This window comes from Miscanthus floridulus, chromosome 12 (assembly GCF_019320115.1).
Source record: "Miscanthus floridulus cultivar M001 chromosome 12, ASM1932011v1, whole genome shotgun sequence".
Taxonomy (NCBI): domain Eukaryota; kingdom Viridiplantae; phylum Streptophyta; class Magnoliopsida; order Poales; family Poaceae; genus Miscanthus; species Miscanthus floridulus.
The window spans coordinates 11,142,856-11,163,897 of record NC_089591.1 but is presented as its reverse complement, the minus strand read 5'-3'; the positions used below and the strand labels follow the sequence as shown (position 1 = coordinate 11,163,897).

Here is a 21,042-nt window from a genome sequence, read left to right as displayed (position 1 = left end):
CTATAAATTGATTGGTAACTGATCTAGATGTATTTTTTATATTATTATTATTCTCAAACTTTAGATAAATACAAATATTATATTTTTTGTATTTTTTATACCTGGCTCGCGAGCTTAACGAGCCAGCTCAAGCTTTTAACGAGCCGAGCCAAATCGGCTTTCTGGCTTGTTAGGATAACGAGCCTAGCCGAACTAGCTCGTTATCTTAACGAGCCAGAACGAGCCAAGCCAACTCGTTATCCAGCCTTAGCCACACTATAGGCCTAATGAAATGATTTATTTAAAAAATAGAGGAAAAATATTTCTAATGATTTTTTTAGTAATAAAATAGGTTCTAAGCAAAAGAAACCTTGTTGTCCCAGCCCCTGCCCTGTCTTCTTGAAAAGAAAAAGGAAAATCAAAACAAAACAAAGGAAGGAAAAAAAAACATGGCGATGGCTCTTCTCCCAACCGTTCGTCTTCTTCCACTAACGTCCTGCAGAACAACAGCACCAACCTCGTCGCCATTATCCGTTCGCCGTCCACGGCCAAGAGCCCTTTCCCTCCCTCGCTTCCACTGCTGCGCCAGCCGGACCCCGCACCCCCTCGCCGCTGCTAGGGATGCTGCTGCTTCCTGGGCCGGGAAGCTGGCCGGCGCTGTGCCATGGAAGGCCGCGGTCTCCGGCGTGCTCGCCGTCGCCGTCTCCTTCACCTGCCGTAAGCTTTGCTTGGTCTTTACTTCGGCACTTAGATTTACAATGCTTCGGGGAACATTCCCGAGTGAAGGAGGTGGAAGGGCATTGGTTCCGAATTGCAGTAAAGAATGTTATTTGTGTGTAGAACTAGAACATGCCCTCGCTTCTTCACCAATCTATACTTTTGTTGTAGGCTTGTAGCTGCCTATGCCTAGTTGAGAAATATGAACTGGGGAAAAGTTTGGGATAAGAATAGGGGAGGCTGTTCAAGTAAAATGCAGAGATACGACAGCTGAATTTTAATTAACTCTGCTGGGGTATTGCACATAGCTGTATTGTAACAGGTGTATGGTGAAGGAGAGTAATGGAGTACCTAAATATTTGTGAGATTAAACTATAACTTGAATAGCTGCCCTGATCAAGTTCTGGCTTTATATTTCACTCCATATGCTGCCATTCAGTGCTGGTACCGTTTTTTATCAATTCATTAATCTGTCGTTTTTCCTCTTTTCTTTCTGGCATGTCTAGTAAAAAAACGAAGCATAAAATATTTTTTTTGGGGGTAAACTTTCCTTTTGTTCTCTAGTAAGTGTCGGTTAACATCTGGTACTTGCAGTTGTTGGTTTGGCCAATGCCAGAACTGGGGTAAACAAACCAGAATTGCTTCCTAAAGAATTTACTACCGTCATCGATGTTGCTGGTTTTCTCTCGTCAGGCCAGGTATTTCCAGCCCATTACGTTACACTCAGTATTTTGTTTCTTCGCAGGCATGAAGTTTAGTCCCAGATGAACAATATTGATAACTAGATGATGGAAGAATCAAACTGATCAAAATCAACAAATGCTAGATCCCAATACTATTTATTCTTCTAGGATTAGATATCCTGAGTGTCCTGCATATTTTTCCCAGGAAGAAGGGAAAAAATAAACATTTATATAGCATATAAATTGTCTAATTGAGGCACTATTCATGATCCGTTCATCTTGCCATATATGTCTTTCCTAAAATGTCTTATCTCTCATGTTATGTCTTATATTGATATGAAGAGGAATACTTGCCTTGATAGCTTTTTTGTTCTACCTGAGATGCACTCTGTCTTGTTAGCTACACATCAATCATCGAGGATGGTTATTTGTTCTTAGGAAAACCGTTTGCGCCAAGAGATAGAAGACTTGGAGAAGGATACAGGATACAAACTGCGAGTTCTTGCACAAAATTATCCTGATACACCTGGTGAGCTTTCTTTAACTATATATATGGTCCAATATATGGTACACCCTTGGCTTGCTTTCTGTTGTTTCATCACTATTTTCATTAAGAGATACTTACAATCTTGGTATGCTTACTTGCAGTTTCCTAACTTGGATAGTCAATCTCTTCTTACGATGTCTTAATTAACCACGTGAAAATGACCAAATATCATTACCTTAATGAAGTTTGGTATTGTTGTTTTTGCACTACAATAGAAATGTTAGAACTATAACACAGTTTTTTTTAAGAAAAAAAACTCTCGAGATGGGTAGGCTTGTAGATATTTGTTGCTCCTAAGCCAAGTTCTGCTAGAACATTCTGGAAATACCATTTTCAAGTCCCAGCGACTACAACACAACCCCATTCATGATTGTTTCTTTGGTCTTTATATGTTCTCTCTTTTTAGTTTATGGTTCCAAGTTTGGTTTATCACATCAGCTAAGTTGGTATCCTGTACTGCTGTACTCCCTGGAGACCTGCAGTTTAGTTTATGATGTGGCCTTTTCTCCTATATAGTATGCTACATCCTTTCAATTAAATTTCCAAACATCTCTCTTGTACTTTTAGAATAATTCATATGACCCTTCTTTCATCTAAGGGAAAGCATTTAATTGTACCATTAGTCCATGACTGAACTAAATACTAGCAGGATGCAAATCCCTATATTGTCATGACTCTGCATGTGATGTCCTATTGTTGCAATTTGTTTCATTGCTGTTTGGGCTGTATTGTTCCAGGATTGGCTATCAAAGATTTTTGGCAGGTTGATGAGCGTACTATTGTTTTTGTTGCTGATCCAACCTTTGGTAAGATACTTGCAGCATAATGGCCAAGTTTTTTTCTTCTTCTTAATGTTGCGACTGTTTATCTTGAATGTCACTTTTGATCAGTGCAAAAGGGAAAAAAATAAAATGGAATTTGAAGAATTTAATTAATGGACTGGCTGAACAAACTAATTGGAAGGTTTGTTCGCTGAATCCAGTTATGGAGAGTTTTCTGTATTGCACTAAATGCTATAGTTAGCATGGCACAATTTTACTTTTTCTTTTTACATAATTGAAGAATTGAAAAGCTATAAATCCATTCCTTGCAACTGATCCACGTAAGTTTGAAACATATTGCCCTATTGCTGCTGGTGATCCATCTATGTCAGGCTTTGTCAATGTGCATACTCTTGCTTCATAGCAATGCTGTTAATCCATTCAAATTGAATATGATGTTATTAATAAGAATCTATAGCTGTGTCTATATGACGATGTCACCAAATAGAATTTTAGCACCCAATATCATGGCATTCTTATGTGTACCATAAAAATACTTTAACTTTATTCGATGTGATATTTGTTGGTGAGTCATATGTACTGAATCTGTGAATCTTTTGGTAGGTAACATAATAAATTTCAACATTGGTCCATTAGTTGATTTAGACATCCCTCGGAGCTTTTGGAGTCAGGTTTCAGGGAAGTATGGGAACATGTTCTACTGGAAAGAAAAGGTGACATTCTATTATTTGACCTATTAGTTGTCGTAATATATTCATATTGCATTGCAGTACTTGTTCCTTGCATCACTTTTGTATTCCCAATTCATCGACAAAATATGTTTTAAATGCCAAATTAGCCTTGGAATCCTACCATAGTTTATAAAGTCTTGAATTTGTCATGGGGACCGTTTATACCTTGTGTCTCATTGCCGTAAACTCTACTAAGATCAACAACCTAAATTTCCAATAGGAGACTTATAGATGTTGAGGAAAATATACATCATCATGTTGAAACACTAGTGAGGGAGTCACCATGCAGGAAGTATGTAATCAATGAAAATGAGACCTTGACGAGTCATGCCACTGGTATGTAGGTGAAACAACTGAGCACCATTTTTGCAGCTTCCTGACAGATTTACAAGTAAACTACAAAATATTTAAAAGGAGGGCTGCTCAAAACAATGTTATTTATATTTTCGTTCTCTATTTTGTAGTTTACATCTATGGATGGAATTTTGTCTTTATTTATTGGTGTCGTTGCTTATCTTGAACATGAATCAGGGAGAGGACGCCTCAATTGAAGCTGCTGTGACAGCAATATCACGCTGTCTAAGAAACCCCACGGGGACAAATAACTGTTCGGAGGTATTATAGAAAGTAAAGAGTTATATCGCCCAAAGAAACACGGAAAGGACAACTGCATGTGTACAGAAGTGAAACATTAGAACAACAGAGACTATAGATGTCTCATCGTCTCCAGAGAATTAAAGGCTTTACTCTTTCAAATTGAGAGCATTTATCTGGTTGTGAATATGGTTATTTTTACAATGCAAGTGTGGACTTTAAAAAGTTGTACAAACAATCATGCTAGAACATTTTATGCATGCAACATTTCTTTTTGGAATTGTTTGGGATTATATTAATCTAGAGAAATAGCACATTCCTTTCCACGGAAATGTACAGGTTACATCAAATTAGGTCATCTTTTCTTCCTGTGCTCTTCGCTATTTGTAGCCGCACCCCATTTGCAGATCAAAACACTAATGCTTGAAAGCAATCATCAAACCGATTATTGCTGATGACCAATGAGGGCACCTTTCGCGAATTACAGAATATCTTATCAAACTTAGACATCTTCATATTATTAGGTCCATGAAAGAACTAAGCCCACTTTTAGCTCTAAGGGCTAATTGTAATTATATATCTCACCAAGGTTCAAGAGGGAGAAAACCTTCTTCCCCTTGGGAGACTGACAATTAGGTCCTCTCTATCCAAATGATATTGTGGGATAAAATCATAATTAGATCTTTAGGCGTAGAAGTGTATTAAGGTTTTTCACTGTCCTTTATGAACTTGTCTAGATCATAGGCCCTGTTTGGATCTTTGTAATTGAATTCATTTTAAGAATTATAATTTAGACACATATTAATTAAGCTAATATATTTGTATATTATTGTTGGCCATACGAGAGAGAGTGTTGCATTTCTATCCTAGGGGAGTGAGTTGAGGAGCGTGTTATAAGTTGCAAAGTAGAAACATAGAATAATGATCTATAGAATCAATTTCCATCTCTTAACCTATGAATTTAAGATAGACTTATATGTGAACTTTGGAAAGTGGTGGAATGTTAAATTCCAAACCAAATAACCTAATTTATTGAGTATATTTCAATTCCTCCAAATGAAATGATCCAAACGGTCCCTTAAGGAAAATATTCAATCTTTTGGATTTTATATCTATTATTAGTAGTCTTAGTGGGGTTTCATATCCTACTTTTCAAGACTTATATATGTTGAATTTGTAAAACAGATCCGTAATTTCTAAGTAGAAATTCCAAGCCTTTGTACATTCATGATAGTTTCATGATACCTCGGCTATCACGTGTAATCCTATATTAAGATGATTTCAGATATGGCAACATATCAGGTGTAAACCAAGCAACATGTGGAAACTTGAAAACTACCGATCAGGGACACAGGATGTCAATCCAATGGATGGGGTGAGAGGCAGCATGATTTTGCGCTTAAGCCCTCCCCACCTGCCATTTTTTTTCCAAAACCCCCCCTGCCCCCTCCTATGCAAATTCACCGTTAGAGACCTGCGCTGCCCTAGGCGATTCGCATTTCGTCGCCCCAGCCCTCCGCCGCCAGAGACCTGCGGCGCCCCCAGGTGATTCACATCTCACCGCCCCAGCCCTCCGCCGCTAGAGACCTACGCCGCCCCCTGGCGATTCGCATCCTCCGCCAGGGACTCGTCGCCCTAGCCCTTCGCCGCCAGAGACCTGCGCCGCCCCTTGCCCTGCACCGCCCCTTGCGCTCCGCCAACGAGTCGTCCCACCGCCGCCCCTTGCCCTCCGCCGGCCTGGTGAGGGCGCCGCTGCCCGTGGCCCTCCGCCCCTGGCCCTCCGCCGCCTACTGGAATGGCCATTTGTGACTGAAAATTGTTCTTCCTTGTCTCTGTAGGGCTTGTATCCGTTGACTGCCATGCTGGTGCAAGGTGCATTGGCGAGAGGAAGGTGAATGGGGATGATTGCTTCATTCTAAAGCTATGCTGATCCTGAGGTGCATTGGCGAGAGGAAGGTGAATGGGGAGGATTGCTTCATTCTGAAGCTGTGTGTTGATCCTGAGATGCATTGAAGCATGTGTTCTGTAAATCGTGCTTTGCCTGGTGTTCTGTAAACCATCCAGGTGGTAGCAAGTTGGGTAAGTTGTGATTGTATAGGACACATCAAAGACTATAGAAATTGTATAGATAGCAAATTGTATTTTAAATTGTGCTATCACTGGAATGAACAGAAATTTGCAGAACTCAAAATGTTGTACTGGTTACTGGGAATTTCTACTTCGGATCAAGCAGGCCCTGCTGCAAATATCAGTAGAAAGTAGCACATGTATACAAGAAGTTTGGGCTGACAAAATAGAACATCAATTGAGACATGAAAGCACATGTGAGCACAACCAGATTCTGTAGTTGTTGAAATAAAGAGACAAAAAGTAGGATTGACTGATCATGTTGATCCCAAATGGAAGAAATCATAATGTTTGGTGAGTGTCAATAGTTATCAACACTAAAAAATACAGAAGATCAGTAATGCTTCAGTCCCACTGCAAATCTAAGCAAATCAATAGTACTTTTCAGATATTATAATAATGCATAAGGGATGTTCTAGAACCACAAGCTTGTAGATAGGAAAATGCAATATCAGTACCTTGTAACTGAATCACAAGCTTGTAGATAGGAAAATATAAACTGGAACTAAGTATATCAGTACCTGTATATCAGTAAATTGTAGAATCACAAGCTTGTAGATAGGAAAATGTAACACTGAAAATTGGCAGCTGAATGATGTCACTAGTAAAAAAAGTGTTTACACGAACTTGAAATATCAGCCAACAACATTAATTGTTTGGGCAAGTGCGTGCATCATGATCCCCTACTTGCTTACATTTTCCACACGTCCCTTTATTTTTACCCTTGCTTGCAGCCTTCATCTCCATGCTCTTCTTAATTCGTTTGCATCTCCCTTTGGACTTGATATCATTTGGTGGATGTATATCGACTTGATTTGGAATTTACTATCAAGGAAAGATTCATACTCATCCTATGTATTAACTCTCGTAGCAGGCATGATCATTTGGAGAGGTTCCACTAGGTTGGATAAACTAGAAAATAAATGAGTTAAATGCATCAGTGGTCCATCAACTTGCAGTCTAGTTTCACTTAGGTCCATCAACTCTGAAAGTGGGTTTTTGGGTTTATAATCTTTGTTAGTGGTGCATTCCTAGCCCATACCTTTTTGTTTCAGTTTTTTAACCGACGTGGTTGTCCATCGTGGCGTCCAGGTTGGATCAACAAGCGCCACGTCCAAGCCTCGGTGCCGCCTCTGACCCGCGCGCTCCATGCGCCGCGGCTGGACCCCGCGACCAAGCCCCGCTTCTCCTCCTCGCGCGACCCTGCAATCGCACGTGCCCGCTCACATGGCTGCTCAGTGCTCACCCACACGCGCCTGCTCGCCGCCCCTTCTCCGAGTTCGTACGCGGCGGCCTTGCGGAACAGTGGGTTCTCGGCGCCGTGGCACCAGCACCTGGCACCGGTGAGCGCGAGGGCGACGTACGCGAGCATGCCGCCGGCGCTCGCGGCGTGCAGTGGCATGGCGGTTGTTCTCTCTGTGTGACGGTTCTCGCGACCCCTGTTCGCACGCGCGCCCACACGCTGGCTGCTCCTACTCGCTCGCGTGGCCACGGCGGCTCACATGCACGCCCGCAGCGGCGGCGCCTTCTCGCGTGTCCTCGCACGCCTACTCGCGCGCGTTCACGGAGATGGCCGCCGGCAGCACGGAGGCGGCAGCTGCAGGGCCCGTGAGGTCCACGCGGTGGCGGTGACGCGCGGTCGGGGCCGCGGCCGCGGGCAGAGCGCGGCTGCCCGGGTGCGCACACCCATGGCGGTGGCGGAGAGCGTGGCCGAGGATGGGTGCTCCGGGTGTGCCTCGTTACGTTGCAGCTGGTCGTGCTGACCGTGAGGCGCGGGGTGGATCGGCGGCGGCAGATTGTGAGCTCGCGTCCGGCGACCATGGCGGCTGTGCCCGCGACGAGCAGGGAGAGCGAGATGGAGAAGAATAGGGCTAGGGCGAGAGAGTGGATGCGAGCGCGAGCTTGGCTAAGCCTTAAGGCGTGCGGGGCGGTAGCGCTCCTGGTCGCCATGGTGTAAGCCTACGCGCGGCCGGCGTAGTCCGCAAACATCTAGAAGCCTTGGCCATGTACATACGGCCGGCCGGTTACTGGCTTAAAGGGAAAGAAGCTAGCAACAGCCAACAAGTCTATGGGCTTGTACACGAGGGCCATGCATGCACGTAAGCGTGTTCACGACATGCTAAATGGAAGAAGCTAGCAAGTGCAGCATTCATGCACATGCATACGACCAGAGTTGGTTGCGGTATGTACGTGCATGCGCCCAGTTCTGTCGAAGCCGGAGGAGCCGCGCACGCCGCCGGAGAGTCGCCCAAAGCCGGAAGAGCCGCCGGCCACCGGAGAGTCACACGGAGCTGGAGGAGGACGCCGCGATTGGAGATGTACCAGTCGCCGGTCGCAGAGCACAAGATGCAAAGGCAAAGACGAAGGCGAGAGCGTAGCTGTGTGACGCGGCTGCCGTACGTGCGCGTGAAGGAACGGAGGCAGGCGTACCTACACATGAAGACCGGACGTCCGATGAACCAGGTTCCGGACGTGGCTGCTGTACGCGCCGAAGCAGACGTGCATGCACCTGTGCCCAGCGGCATGCGTGTGTGCGTTTGAAGATATAGTGCGGCGTCCACCTGGACCCGGAGGTACGCGGGCGGAACCACGTCGGATAAAAAAATTGAAACAAAAGGGTATGGACTAGGAATGTGCGGAATGCGCCACTAACAAAGATTATGGACGCAAAAACCCACTTTAAGAGTTGATAAACCTAAGTGAAACTAGAGCGCAAGTTGATAGACCACCCATGTATTTAACTCAAAATAAAAAGTCCATCCCTTGTTCAGAGTTCTGGGCCATTTGGATAAGATCTTCAAACTGGTTGCGTGAATCTAAAATCTTTTTCTGCATTGACACCTCCATATGATCTTCAGGCTTTTCATCTAGCAGGTTATCTTCTTCATCAAAGAATAGATCCCTATAAAATTGAATATCTGATTAGTACTATTGTACAAAACACCCATAGAAAAAAAATCATACAATACAAACCTTTTACATCTTTTCTCTCATCTCTTCGTAATATAAATAGATGGTATCTCACTTTGCTTCTCAGCTCTAAGTACTTGTACGATACGACGACACGGGATGCCTTAGGACTCATAAAATTTACAGGAACACCTACCAAACATGTTTGACTTGTTCAACTGAACCACTCGCTCTTTTTCAGATATATTGCTGATGGTGACAATTTTTATATCTTCACACTCTGTAATGCCTTGAATAATGCAATGGTCTCTTACAGCTACGATTTGTTCCTGAAATTTACTGAAGACTTCATGTGTATATATCACATTACATTGCTTCTTCATGGCCCATGGTGTCATCAATTTAGGAGTGGTGTGAAGACTTGCATTATCGACTTTCAACTCCTCTTGGTGTTGGCACTCCAAAGCTGTGTCAAATCTTAGCCAGAACTCAACAAAAGTCAATTTTTGATGAATGAAACGGTTAAAAAAAGAATTTGCACTCTCCGATCGTGATGTAGTCCTAAGGATTCCTGCTAGAGGTATGTCCATAAAGTATGCCAGAATCCATGATTGACGCATGGCAAACTTTGTGGAAAACCAATCGTTTCCCATGAGTGCAAAATCTGTTATGATAGAATTCCATTGTGACTCAAAATCATCTGCAGTCTCGGAGCCCCAAACACATGTGTGTAGTCTATCCCAGAACTGTTCATCCTCTCTTATAGAGGGCCTAATCTTCTCAGGAACCTTTTCCATGATATGCCACATGCAAAATCTGTGAGTTGTATCCGGTAGAATATGAGCAATAGCAGCCTTCATGCTCGCATCTTCATCTGTTATGATTAGATGAGGTGCTACTCCACGCATAGCCTTAAGAAAGGTGTTAAACAACCATTCATATGACTCGATCTTTTCATTTGCCAAGAATGTTGTCCCTAGGAAAACACTTTGCAAGTGATGATTGACTCCAGTAAATGGCACAAAAATCATGTTATACTGGTTAGTGGTGTATGTTGAATCTACCGAAACCACATCACCAAAAACACTATAGTTTTTCCTGCATAAGGCATGTGCCCAAAACACATGAACAAGTCGTCCTTGTTCATCCACCATAAAGTCATAAAAGAAGGCAGGATTTACTTCCTTCTTTCGCTCAAGTTGTGCCACAAACACTTGTGCATCTGCATCCTTGGTTTTGCTCCTGAGGTCACAGTAATAGTTTTGCAAATCCCTCAGCGTGCACCCAACATTCTAAAACCCACCCTTACTAACATGGAGAAGTCTATATGCCTATGAGGTGCCAATGCTAGCCTTATGACAACTGAACAAGGTGCTCTTTGCCCTCTCACTAACATTACGGTTGGATCTTAGCAAATGCCTCTTATCTGGTGACACAAAACCATGGCTGTGCTCCTCAACCATTGAAGCTATCTGATACTTCTCGTCATTGCCAAGCTTGACAACAATATGTGCCTCACAACCACATCTGCTTTCCATCACATTATGTGTCTTTCTCTTTTTTCTGGATTCATCAATAGCATTTTTTACGTTCTCCTTTCTGTATCCTTCCCTTGAACAATAATACCGCTTGAATAATATTTTATCATTTGGCTTCTTGTGCTGACCAACACGAACAGAGAAACTAGCTTCATGTGCATACGATTTGTAAAATTTCTCCACATCTATAAGTGTATCAAATATCATTCCAACCACAGGCTTCAAATGATCCATGGCGGCGGCCTCAAAACTTCTTCCTGTTAGTCCCGCGACGGCGGGATCAACGACGACGGCTTCAGAGACGGCGTCGTTTCCTGTCCATGGCTGCTGTAGATCTTACTGCTGTTGGCTATCGCCGTCATTCCACATCGTCACGCCGTCCGAGTATGTCCTCTGGCAATCATATTGACAGAACTTGCAATCAAACGAAAATGAAAAGAAAGGTCACGAAAAGGAACTCACACACGCCGGAGCCGCGCAGGACCTCATAGATGGCCGGGCGCACACAAACATGATCAGTCTCTCTCCACCACGTCCACGTCGAAGCCCAGGCGCTGCTGGTCGATCCACAACATGGTGTGCTGTGTCTTAGTGCCTGTGTGCATGGCATGACGTCAGAGTTGTTCACATACAATTCAGTGCTCACACGATCGAGCTCACAGGCAGATGAAGAACCGGTGGTCAGGATGATGAAGGGGGTGCCGCTGGTGGTCTTCAAGATCTTTTTGACGTCAGTCTCGGCTCCCTCTGATCGTGACGTGACCAAGGGGCGACAGAGGGCAAGGGCTAGCGATGACGGAGCGTAGGTCTCTGGCGGCGGAGGGCTGGGGCGACGAGATGTGAATCGCCTGGGGCGGCGCAGGTCTCTGACGGTGAATTTGCACGGGAGGGGGCAGGGGGTTTTTGGAAAAAAAGCTGGCAGGTGGGGGGGGGGGGGGTTTAAGCGCAAAATAGTGCCGCCTCTCATCCTATCCATTGGATTGACATCCTGTGTCCCTGATCGGTAGTTTCCAAGTTTCCACAGGTTGCTTGGTTTGCACCTGATATGTTACCTTTAGATATATACATGACATTTATATCTCATTTTATACATAAAATTGAAATTACTTTCAATTAAGCCTAATACTGTTTTGTTTTCCACCTTCTTGGATACCTGCCCTCTACTATTTTTGGAATCAACTACCAACAGTCCTTTGGGTTCCCCTAAATGTCTCAAAGGTTTTTAGAATTTTAGTTATCCTAACATTAATATTAAAAGCAGGAGCATTTTTTTTTGAACATCGTCCATTCCATCCAATGACAAGTGGGGCCTTGCCGCTCCTAAACCTCCCTATAGCTAGTTAGGACTATGTGATCATCTAATGATCTAAATTAATTCAAAGAGTATACATAACAAATACAATAGTGTGTAGCTTGCTGAGTCATCCATTTTGGATCGGTAATGCTCTACCCGCTACCCGGACAACGGATGCTTCGTGGCCTCATGTGGTCCATGTATTTTTTCATCACACCAATATCTACTCCCATCAGGTGGCTAGACTTATCCTCTCCCGTTGCATCTCCTCTCTCTCTCCTCCGCCTCTCCATTCAAAGCAATAGGGAGAGGAAGGATGTCGTGGAGCCTGTGACTCTCCTCGTCTCGAACTCATGTGCTTGCTAGCCAAGGGGTGCTCGCTAGGCGGGCTCATCGGCTGCCGGCCGCTCGCTAGGGGTGCTATAGGGGGTGCTCGCCTAGCTCACTACCTCCGCTAGGGCACGGGCGACACTGCTTCCGCTGGGGCATTGAGCTCCGCAACGATGAGCCTCCATTCGTCTAAGCAAGGTGATATTGCACTGAAAGCACATGTTACAAGCATATGTTTCAAGTGTTTGAGATATTTCAGAGGTGTGTTGCAAGTGTTTCACATCAATGTTGCAAAAGTAGATCGGGATGTTGCACATGTTGCAATGACTATACACGTATGTTTCAAGTGTAGGTTCCAAATATTTTATCTGTTTCAGATATATGTTGTAAGTGTTTCATCTAGGCGTTGCAAAGGTAGATCTGGATGTTGCATATATATATATGCAAGTGTTTCAAATGTTTTCATACGTATATTGCAAGTGTTTTCATTTGGATGTTTGCAATGGCTACACACGTGGTTTCAAGTTTTTTATGATGTTTTTGCATGTGTTTCAGACGGATGTTGCAAGTGTTTTAACTATTTTGGACGTATAGATCTGGTGTTGCACGTGTTTCAGTGGGACCCACCTACTGTAGCCGCCTGCTACAGCTGCTGGACCCACGTGCATGCGCGTGGCAGTGAAGGGGGCGTGAGCGACAGGCGCGGGAAACAGAGCGGGCCACAGATCGAGACGAGGCCCCCGCATGGGTCCGTCCAGGCACAGGAAATGGAGAGACGCAGGCCCCCATGTGAAGCGTGGCAGCATCCTATGCTAGCACCCCAAAACGGACGTCCGGACCCTAGAAGTTTGATTTTGGATTGAACAGACAACGCGAGTTGATCGCTGTTGCAGTCCTCACGTCAAGGCAAATTGATAGCCCAAGTAGATATATCCTGCATATTTGTTTACTTTAATCGCTTTTGCCATGTAGATTTTGATATTTTATTATTTATGAAACAGGAGGAGACGCCACCTACTTGTTAGAATAAATTAAGTAAAAGTCCAAAGAAAGGTTAAACAAGAGAAAAAAAAGAACCCAAATTACATTTGCTATTTAAGCTGCCTTTTTTCCAGAAAGAATAAGACAGTTAAATTCCGAAATAAAACTAAGATGGACCGATTTTGCCACAAGAAATTTATTTAGACATTGGAGGGTTTTGGGTTTTAGACATCTTCTAATAAAAATACGTCATACCACGATTATTACGAAGACATTACAATTGTCGCAACAATGAAACATATAGGACATCAAAAACTCTAATGTACCAAAGAACAACAAATAAAACAAAAGAAATAAATTTGAAATCTTCAAATTGCATCTGACAAATCCTCCTTCACGGCTTATTCCATAATGTTTTTTGTTGCAAATTACACGGTACAACACAGACACTCGTAATGTTGACATGAGATATATCTATATCTATCACCCTGTTCGCTCGATCGTTTCTGTGGCTTATAAGCCGGCTGATACTGTTTTGTTGTGAGCGAAAAACACTGTATCATGGCGGATAAGCATGGCTGATACGATCAAGCGAACATGGTGTATATCTATATCTATAATCATAAATCCCACTACAATTCTATCTCGACATGCAAGACATCCACATCAGCAATCCACTGGTATATACAATTACAACACTTACCTATTCATGCAAGCAACCCATGTCATATCATGCCACATATTATCCACTAAAATTCACTCGCTATTCCCATAGCAATGCACGGGGTATACTTCTAGTATAAGAGAAGAGAAACAACTCCATATGCTTCTTGAAGCTCTAATTACCAAAAAAGGCAACCGATATAAGCATTCTCGTTTCGATTGAAGTAGGCCGTGAGAATATGCTGGATACCGATAGCTACTGAAGACTCTGGATTGGGCAACCACATTATACGCATAAATAGCACTACCATACAAAAGTCCTCCAAAGTGCCTCCAACAATGACACAACTATAGTGATCACAACCATTTGTCTAGTGTAGGGCAAAGTTTTCACCTAGAGACCCAGTGGATGATGTCACCTCCATTGAGAACAACGACACCCAAAAACATAAGGACGCAAGGTGGGTCATCCGCGAACCCGCAAATAGGCTTAATTTCACAGGTTTTTTCACCGGCAATCCGCCTTGCATATCTACAAAAACGTCATCACCGCCAGGACTGACACAGAGACCAACATGGCTTTCACCAGCACACACCCGCCCACCACAACAAAGGCAAAAGAGTCAATGAAGCGTGTCCAATACCATGCTATTGCCAAACATTGGGGACATAGCGCCCAAAGCTCAAAGATGACGAAGAACGTCCCATATCACACACCATGGTGGTACTCTGAGGCCCTAGGCGCCTATTGCTAGCCATGTCATGCACGATTGGGTCACCGGATCACGCCCGTAACAAGGACATTGTCAGGTTCAGGAAGAAGATGCACAAGGTGGGGTAATCTCTGATGAAGAAGCCGACTGCCTGTTGTCGGATAAGCGTCAGTTGGGCGCGCTGTTAGTAGTGTAACGGCCGTCAGTTGTTAGGTGAAGTTTGAGTCGGTTGTGTGCGGGCGTATGACCCCGTTAGCTTAGCTGTGAGTCAGCTGTTTGTGTTGGGCCTTGGTCTATAAAAGGCGCCATCCTGTAACCGAAAGGATCATCGATCGAATGAATACAGAAACCATCCCTGAACTCTGTTCTCCTATCTGAACTCTGTTCTTCCTTCTGTATTCTATCTCAATCTTCCCCAGACTCTATCTGGTTCATCCTGAACCCTATCTAGTTCCAGTCTCCGTTGGGTCCTTGATCCGGGACCTGACAGACAACCACAACACAGGGACAAGCCTTGTCAGGATGGAGCATGGGGGGAGGTGCTGACGACCACCCACATAGGGGGAGGCTGGCCGTGCCTCCACCACTGTGATTGACGCACTGCATATAGGTGGAGGGAAGCACCGCCACCGAACCGATCATCAAGAACTCACTGTTCACCATCGAATCTGGATGATCCTACCATAGTGCGCGATCCATGTAGATTCGGTCCAATGCCATACCGATCTGTCACCGGAGCAAGAAAAGAGGACAAGGATGAGTTGAGAAAAGGCCAAGGGTTGAGGGAGGCAGATCACCCGGCTGACGCCATCCTTGCAGCTGTCCGGCCTTCCTGGCGGCACTAGTAGAGTTAGGCGGCAAGGCATTAGCGGCGTGGCGGTGCTGGGTCATACGGAAGCTAGAGATACTGATGCTTTGTTGACCCCACCATAAGGAATCTAATGACACTACTAAAAAATGATTTTTAGGAGGCACTATCCAAACATTAACCGAGGCGGTCACAAAATCCAATCGACTCGTAAAATACCAGGCGATTAACGGAGGCGGTCGTTTTTATTTATGGAGGCACCAAAAAAATGACCGCCTCAATAAATCGATTCACGGAGGCGGTTGTTTTATTTACGGAAGCGGTCAGGAAATACCCGCCTCTGAAAATGGATTTACGGAGGCGGTCATTTTAAGACAACCATGTTCTATTTTTGGAGACGGTTCTCTTAAGGTTCTGCCTCCATAAATCCATATCCGAGGCCTACCCAAAACCCATATCAGGCCCGATATCATTTAGTGTATATATATGAAGATTTAGGGTTTCATTCCCTCTTATCCAACCTCTGCTCTCTCTCTCTCACCCGACGGCACACTCTCTCTCACTCGCCCTCCTTTCTCTCTCCCTCACTCGCCCACCTCTCTCTCTCTCTCTCTCTCCCTCTGATGCCTACCTCTCTCTCCATCTCTCGGTGCCGTGGCGGCGGCGCTTGGGGTGGTAGCGCTTGCCCACCTTTCCTCCGTGGCGACAACGCATAGGACGGCCCAACTGGCGGCGGCGCACGGGACGGCCCCAACTGGTGGCGGCGGCGTGCGGGGCGGCCCGCGGGGCGACCACCACCCCCTGGCAGCGCGTGTGATGGCCCGTACCTGTGGCGGCGGCACGCGCGGCGCCCCCCCGGCAGTGGATCCAGGGTGGCCGCGCCCCCAGGCGGTGGATCCAGGGCGGGCGCGCTCCCCGACGACAAATCCAAGGTGGGCCTGTCATCCAGCGATGGATCTAGGGTGGTGGTGTCCCCCGTCGGTGGATCGAGGGCGGGTGCGCTCCCCGATGGCAGATCCAGGGAGAGCCCATCCTCCAAGTGGTAGATCTTGGGTGGTGGTGTCCCCGGTGGTGGATTGAGGGCTGGCGCGACCGGATCTAGCGATGATGATGGCGACAGCGTGCAGATCTAGCTAGCTGTGGCGGCGGCCCTTGGATGGTCTCTAGCTAGCTGTGGCGGCGGCCCTTAGATGGTCTTGACGGGCCTGTCCATGGTTTTTTATGTTTTTCCTGTTTGATTTACGGAGACGGTTGCTTTGCCCGCCTCCATACGGAGACCTTTAGACGGAGGTGGTTGCTTTACCCGTCTCTGTAAATAAAAAATGTCCTCCTCTGTGAATAAAAAACAACCGCCTCCCGAAAGTTTTTTTGTAGTAGTGCGAGTTAAGCTATGCTTAGTTCACTTTAAGCAGTCAACACCTTATCTTAACATGATTTGTATATGTATTTGAATATCTTTTTTTTTTGTCAGAATGCGTTCATGAATAGTGAAAGCGACATTTCCATTGTGTATTTGAATATTTCTGTACATAAATCTTTTGGCTTGTGTTTCACCAACATAAGTGCATTTGTAATTTCCTTGGCCCGCTCACAATATTTGGCAAACCAGTTGTTATTTTCTCCAAGAGTAGTAACCAGTTATCTATGTGTACCTAACGAGAAGATAAGGCCAGGCAAAAGAATCAAATCAAACAAAATTTAGGATGCAGGGCGGCATCCTGCTGGATTTGCCTGGAATAACAACACTTATATGCAAGATGCAAATGGTCCCAATGCACTCTCCAAATCTGCATCTTTGCAAAAATAAATCTCTTGTGATATCCTTAAAACCCCAGCGGCCATTTTGGTCACAAATCCAATCAAAGTTTTAATGAGAAATCTCTCCAGATTCATCCAAAACTGGAGTCGATTCATGAAGAATGGCTACAGCTTGATTCATGCGCCAGCGGCCTGCTCATGGCCATGGCGGATTCACATGCGACGGCCAGGAGTGAATATTCATCAATAGCTACACGCCATATATATACACGTGTCAGAACCCAAGGTGCGTGAGATCTTGCATTTTGATCTGGAATGAGGAGCGAATTAATTGAGCATATCAGATTTCCGATTCGCATTTGTTTTCAAGCAGTTATAGAAAAATCTTTCAGATTTGATCAGGCAAACTTTGGCCCTTGGCTTCGCCTATAAAATGGGCCAGCGACCGTGATATGCAGCACTCAAAGAGGCAGTCGAGTACCAAGAAAGAAGGATACGTGTGCATCATCATCTCAAGTCAAGGTTGGTCCTGAATTCCTTCTCTTTGTTTTTATATTTTCTCTAGAATATGTACAGTTCGTCTAGACCCGTACCTAGTATACTGCATTATCAAGCCTTACGGCACGGCTCAAAACAGCTCCGGCTTCTTGCTACAGTGCATGGAGGAGCCGGCGAATCTAAAAATAGTGGTTTTATCGGTTCCTATTTCATTTTGGGAGAAAAGAGAAAAACAGCTTGTCACTATAATCCACATAAAAGCTGGAGTCGGAGCTGTTAATCAACATATATGTCATTCATTCTAATCTGCTGTCATTGTTGTCTTCGCCATTGTTCTGTGGACTACTGTAATATTCTATTATATGTCATTCATTCTAATCTACTGTAAAACATAAACATGTTTTGCCGTTAATACATGCACGATGCTGTAATCAAAATAGAGAATATTATGATTTTGCTTAATCTTCTTGATAGTATCAGGAAATGAAGAGTACTATTAAAATTGATTTCCTCATTTTGTTTGCAGAATCTTCATGGCATCCAGGAACCAAGGGTCAGCCCCAAGGGCATTAGTTGTGGAGGATATCAAAGTTGATTGTGTGATTCTCATGCACATGTTGCACAAACTTAACTGTGAGGCTACTGCTGTTGAGAATGGGAAAGAAGCTGTTGACCTTTTCCTTGAAGGGAAAACATTTGACATTGTTTTCTCAGATAAGGATATGCCCATAATGTCGGGCCCTGAGGTATATTTTTGAACTTGTTATATAGTAGATTTATGTTTGTTTCCTGTTAATTTTTTTCGGCACATTCACAGAAGTTATAGACAAAAAAAAATCTTTTAGCATTTCTTTTTTGTGAGCAATATCTTTTAGCATTTCAACTTACTAATATTAGTTTTCATTGATGAAAATGTATTTATTTGTGGATCATTTGGCAGGCTGTGGCCAAGATTCGTGCCATGGGAGCTACTGAGGTGAAGATCGTTGGGGTCTCAGCAGATTTCGGTGGCCGGGAGGCATTCATGCAAGCTGGTGCTGATGTGTTTGTGTCCAAACCAGTGAAGCTTGAGACCCTCGAGTCTATGCTCAAGGTGGTCATTAGCAAGAAGAACATGAGCGGCTAGCATCAGCTTGTAGCAACAACATAATATTTGCTTGTGGTTTATTCGAATTTGATGCTTTATTATAGGTTATTGCAGTTATGCTTTGTTGGGGCGAGAACCCTGAAGTTGTAATAGTTTGGGACAAATTTGGATACTTTCTATGATAATTAATTTATGTTTTATTTAAGACAATCTGATCTTTATCGTTCGATGGGTTATGTTAGGGTCCGCTTCGCGAATATGCCTTTGTCTTGTCTTTTAGGTGACGCTCGGAGCTTCAGGCGAAGCCCCTCGGAAGGCAGACCGCCAAGCCATCCGGATGAGACCCCAGGAGCTTTGCCAAGATGAAGCCCATTGAGAAAGAGATCAAGATGTAACTAGGATTTAGGCTCAAGGGAATTGTAAAGACAATAGTGCCCTCCAGGCAAATAAAGTCCACCTTTGCCCTCAAATATTTTGTTAATATAATACTCCCTCCATTCTAAACTAGAAGACATTTTGGCTTCTCTTGATATATAGCTTTTGTTCTACACTAAGATATACATTATGTCTAGATATATAGTAACAGTAATATATCTAGAAGAGTTAAAACATCTTTTAATTTAAAATAGAGGGTGCAGTTAGGTGAGGGCAAGCTATAAACATGCCAGTTCCACTTCCGTATAAATAGGGAAGGTCCCATAGATGACAAGATAATTAAATGAATAAAACCATAATGTCTTTTTGGCAAGCATTTGTATATTCTATCCTCGGGTTTTTTTAACACCTTAGAGTTCAAGTATATCAAATTACACGGTGAGTGAACCAAACACTCTTACGCTTTTGTCGTTGTTTCATGTAAAATGGTTAATTCGGGGTTGCTCTATGGACTCTTATTATATTGGTCTATCCTACTCTCAATAATCAAAGGGACAATAAACCCTCACATTTTCATATAAACACACAACATGAGCCATTGTGCCAAATTCAAACTGGCCTGATGTCACATACAAGCCTCTCAAAGGGCCCAATATCCTTGTTGGCTTAAAACAACTACAAATTGTCAAATGCTAACCATGAACGTCCCCTTTTGGCACACATGACTATGCTTCAAGTGCCTAACACGTGTCACGTCGTACACTTTGTTGTATAGACAACAGAAGACTTATATGTTGGTCTAACCACTGTAGCACCCGGTTTTAAGGACAAAACCAGATACACACAATATGTAAGCCCAGGAAGTCAAACTCACATATAGCTACAAATAAAGGAAATATCAATAGACAATGCTTAATATATAACATACTTAGTGTAAATGATATAACCTTAGACAGCAAACAACGGAAAGACAACTCCGATTTTTGGGTGAAGACTCCAATTTCACAGGGACAACTGACTGGTTGATTACAAGCCTAATTCCCCCAAACTCTAGCAACCTGGTACCCATCCAGGATTTTTCCAAAGATTTAAAAAGTAAAGCAAGCGTAAGTACATGTCGTACTCAACAAATATAACATGACATTCATGAGGCTCAAAAGGCTAACACTGATTTAACAGCGATTAGCTTTTAATGAGTCATCTTTTAGCAATTGGGTGGCAACAAGTTTATTCGTAAGCCCATATAAACACATGATCAGGTAAACATGAATAATGAATAGCATAAACAATTAACCATTAATGAGCATCTTTATCATCAGTATCATCAGTGTTCATCATCTATTCCGTAAGGGTCCAAGTCCACTCGTGACCATGAGCACGACAGATATACTAGTTTTACACTCTATAGAGGTTGTACAATTTCATTGTGAATCATGATTTACCCTTTCGCCTAAGGTGATCAGCCTCTTGACCCACTATCTAGGAAGGTCAGTAGGGTTCACTATGAAGCCTTTCAAAGGTTCGTCTAACAAGTTAGGGCCGCTAAGGTTTTCCCATCAATAAGCATGAACCCCCCTCTAAGGAGTGACTAACAAAATACCAAGAAACCAAAGTGCACCATCTTGGTAGGCTGAGATCACACCTGTTGGAGCCCCTCTTACGCCATAAAGGTAACCACTAACAAGCTAGAAAAGGTCCTCATACTGAGCTAAAGCCAGAGCCATGTAGCCCTCAAAGCTGTACTATAAGTCTCGGATGTTCGTTTATAGATAAGTCCTTAGGGAGAGGAATCTAGAGCACCATAAAAATAGCCCAATGCTCTAGCCTCCTTGTTCCATATTGCTAAAAAGCATCTTTTAGTGTTTATTGCATAATCCATTGGTCAAGTTACAAGATCATGCTTTAGTTTGAGTACTAGCATCATACT

The 21,042-nt window shown here is 43.8% G+C and overlaps 3 protein-coding genes across 3 annotated transcripts; 2 read left to right on the top strand and 1 right to left on the bottom strand.

The window, feature by feature from the left end:
- Positions 1-408: 408 nt before the first annotated feature.
- Positions 409-4,359, top strand: LOC136497944 (thylakoid lumenal 15.0 kDa protein 2, chloroplastic-like). The gene is made up of 6 exons (XM_066493845.1): positions 409-696; positions 1,291-1,394; positions 1,818-1,908; positions 2,664-2,732; positions 3,312-3,421; positions 3,971-4,359. Exons 1-6 carry the CDS (start codon positions 429-431, stop codon positions 4,061-4,063), a joined length of 735 nt encoding a protein of 244 aa, XP_066349942.1. The 5' UTR covers positions 409-428; the 3' UTR covers positions 4,064-4,359.
- A 6,042-nt stretch (positions 4,360-10,401) lies between these two features.
- LOC136495545 (protein FAR1-RELATED SEQUENCE 5-like) lies at positions 10,402-10,842 on the bottom strand. Its single transcript, XM_066491449.1, has one exon. It carries the CDS (start codon positions 10,840-10,842, stop codon positions 10,402-10,404), a length of 441 nt encoding a protein of 146 aa, XP_066347546.1.
- Positions 10,843-16,213: 5,371 nt separating this feature from the next.
- LOC136495544 (two-component response regulator ORR42-like) lies at positions 16,214-18,779 on the top strand. The gene is made up of 3 exons (XM_066491448.1): positions 16,214-16,329; positions 18,180-18,399; positions 18,594-18,779. The coding sequence occupies exons 1-3, from the start codon at positions 16,214-16,216 to the stop codon at positions 18,777-18,779; spliced, it is 522 nt and encodes a 173-aa protein (XP_066347545.1).
- The last annotated feature ends 2,263 nt before the right edge of the window (positions 18,780-21,042 follow it).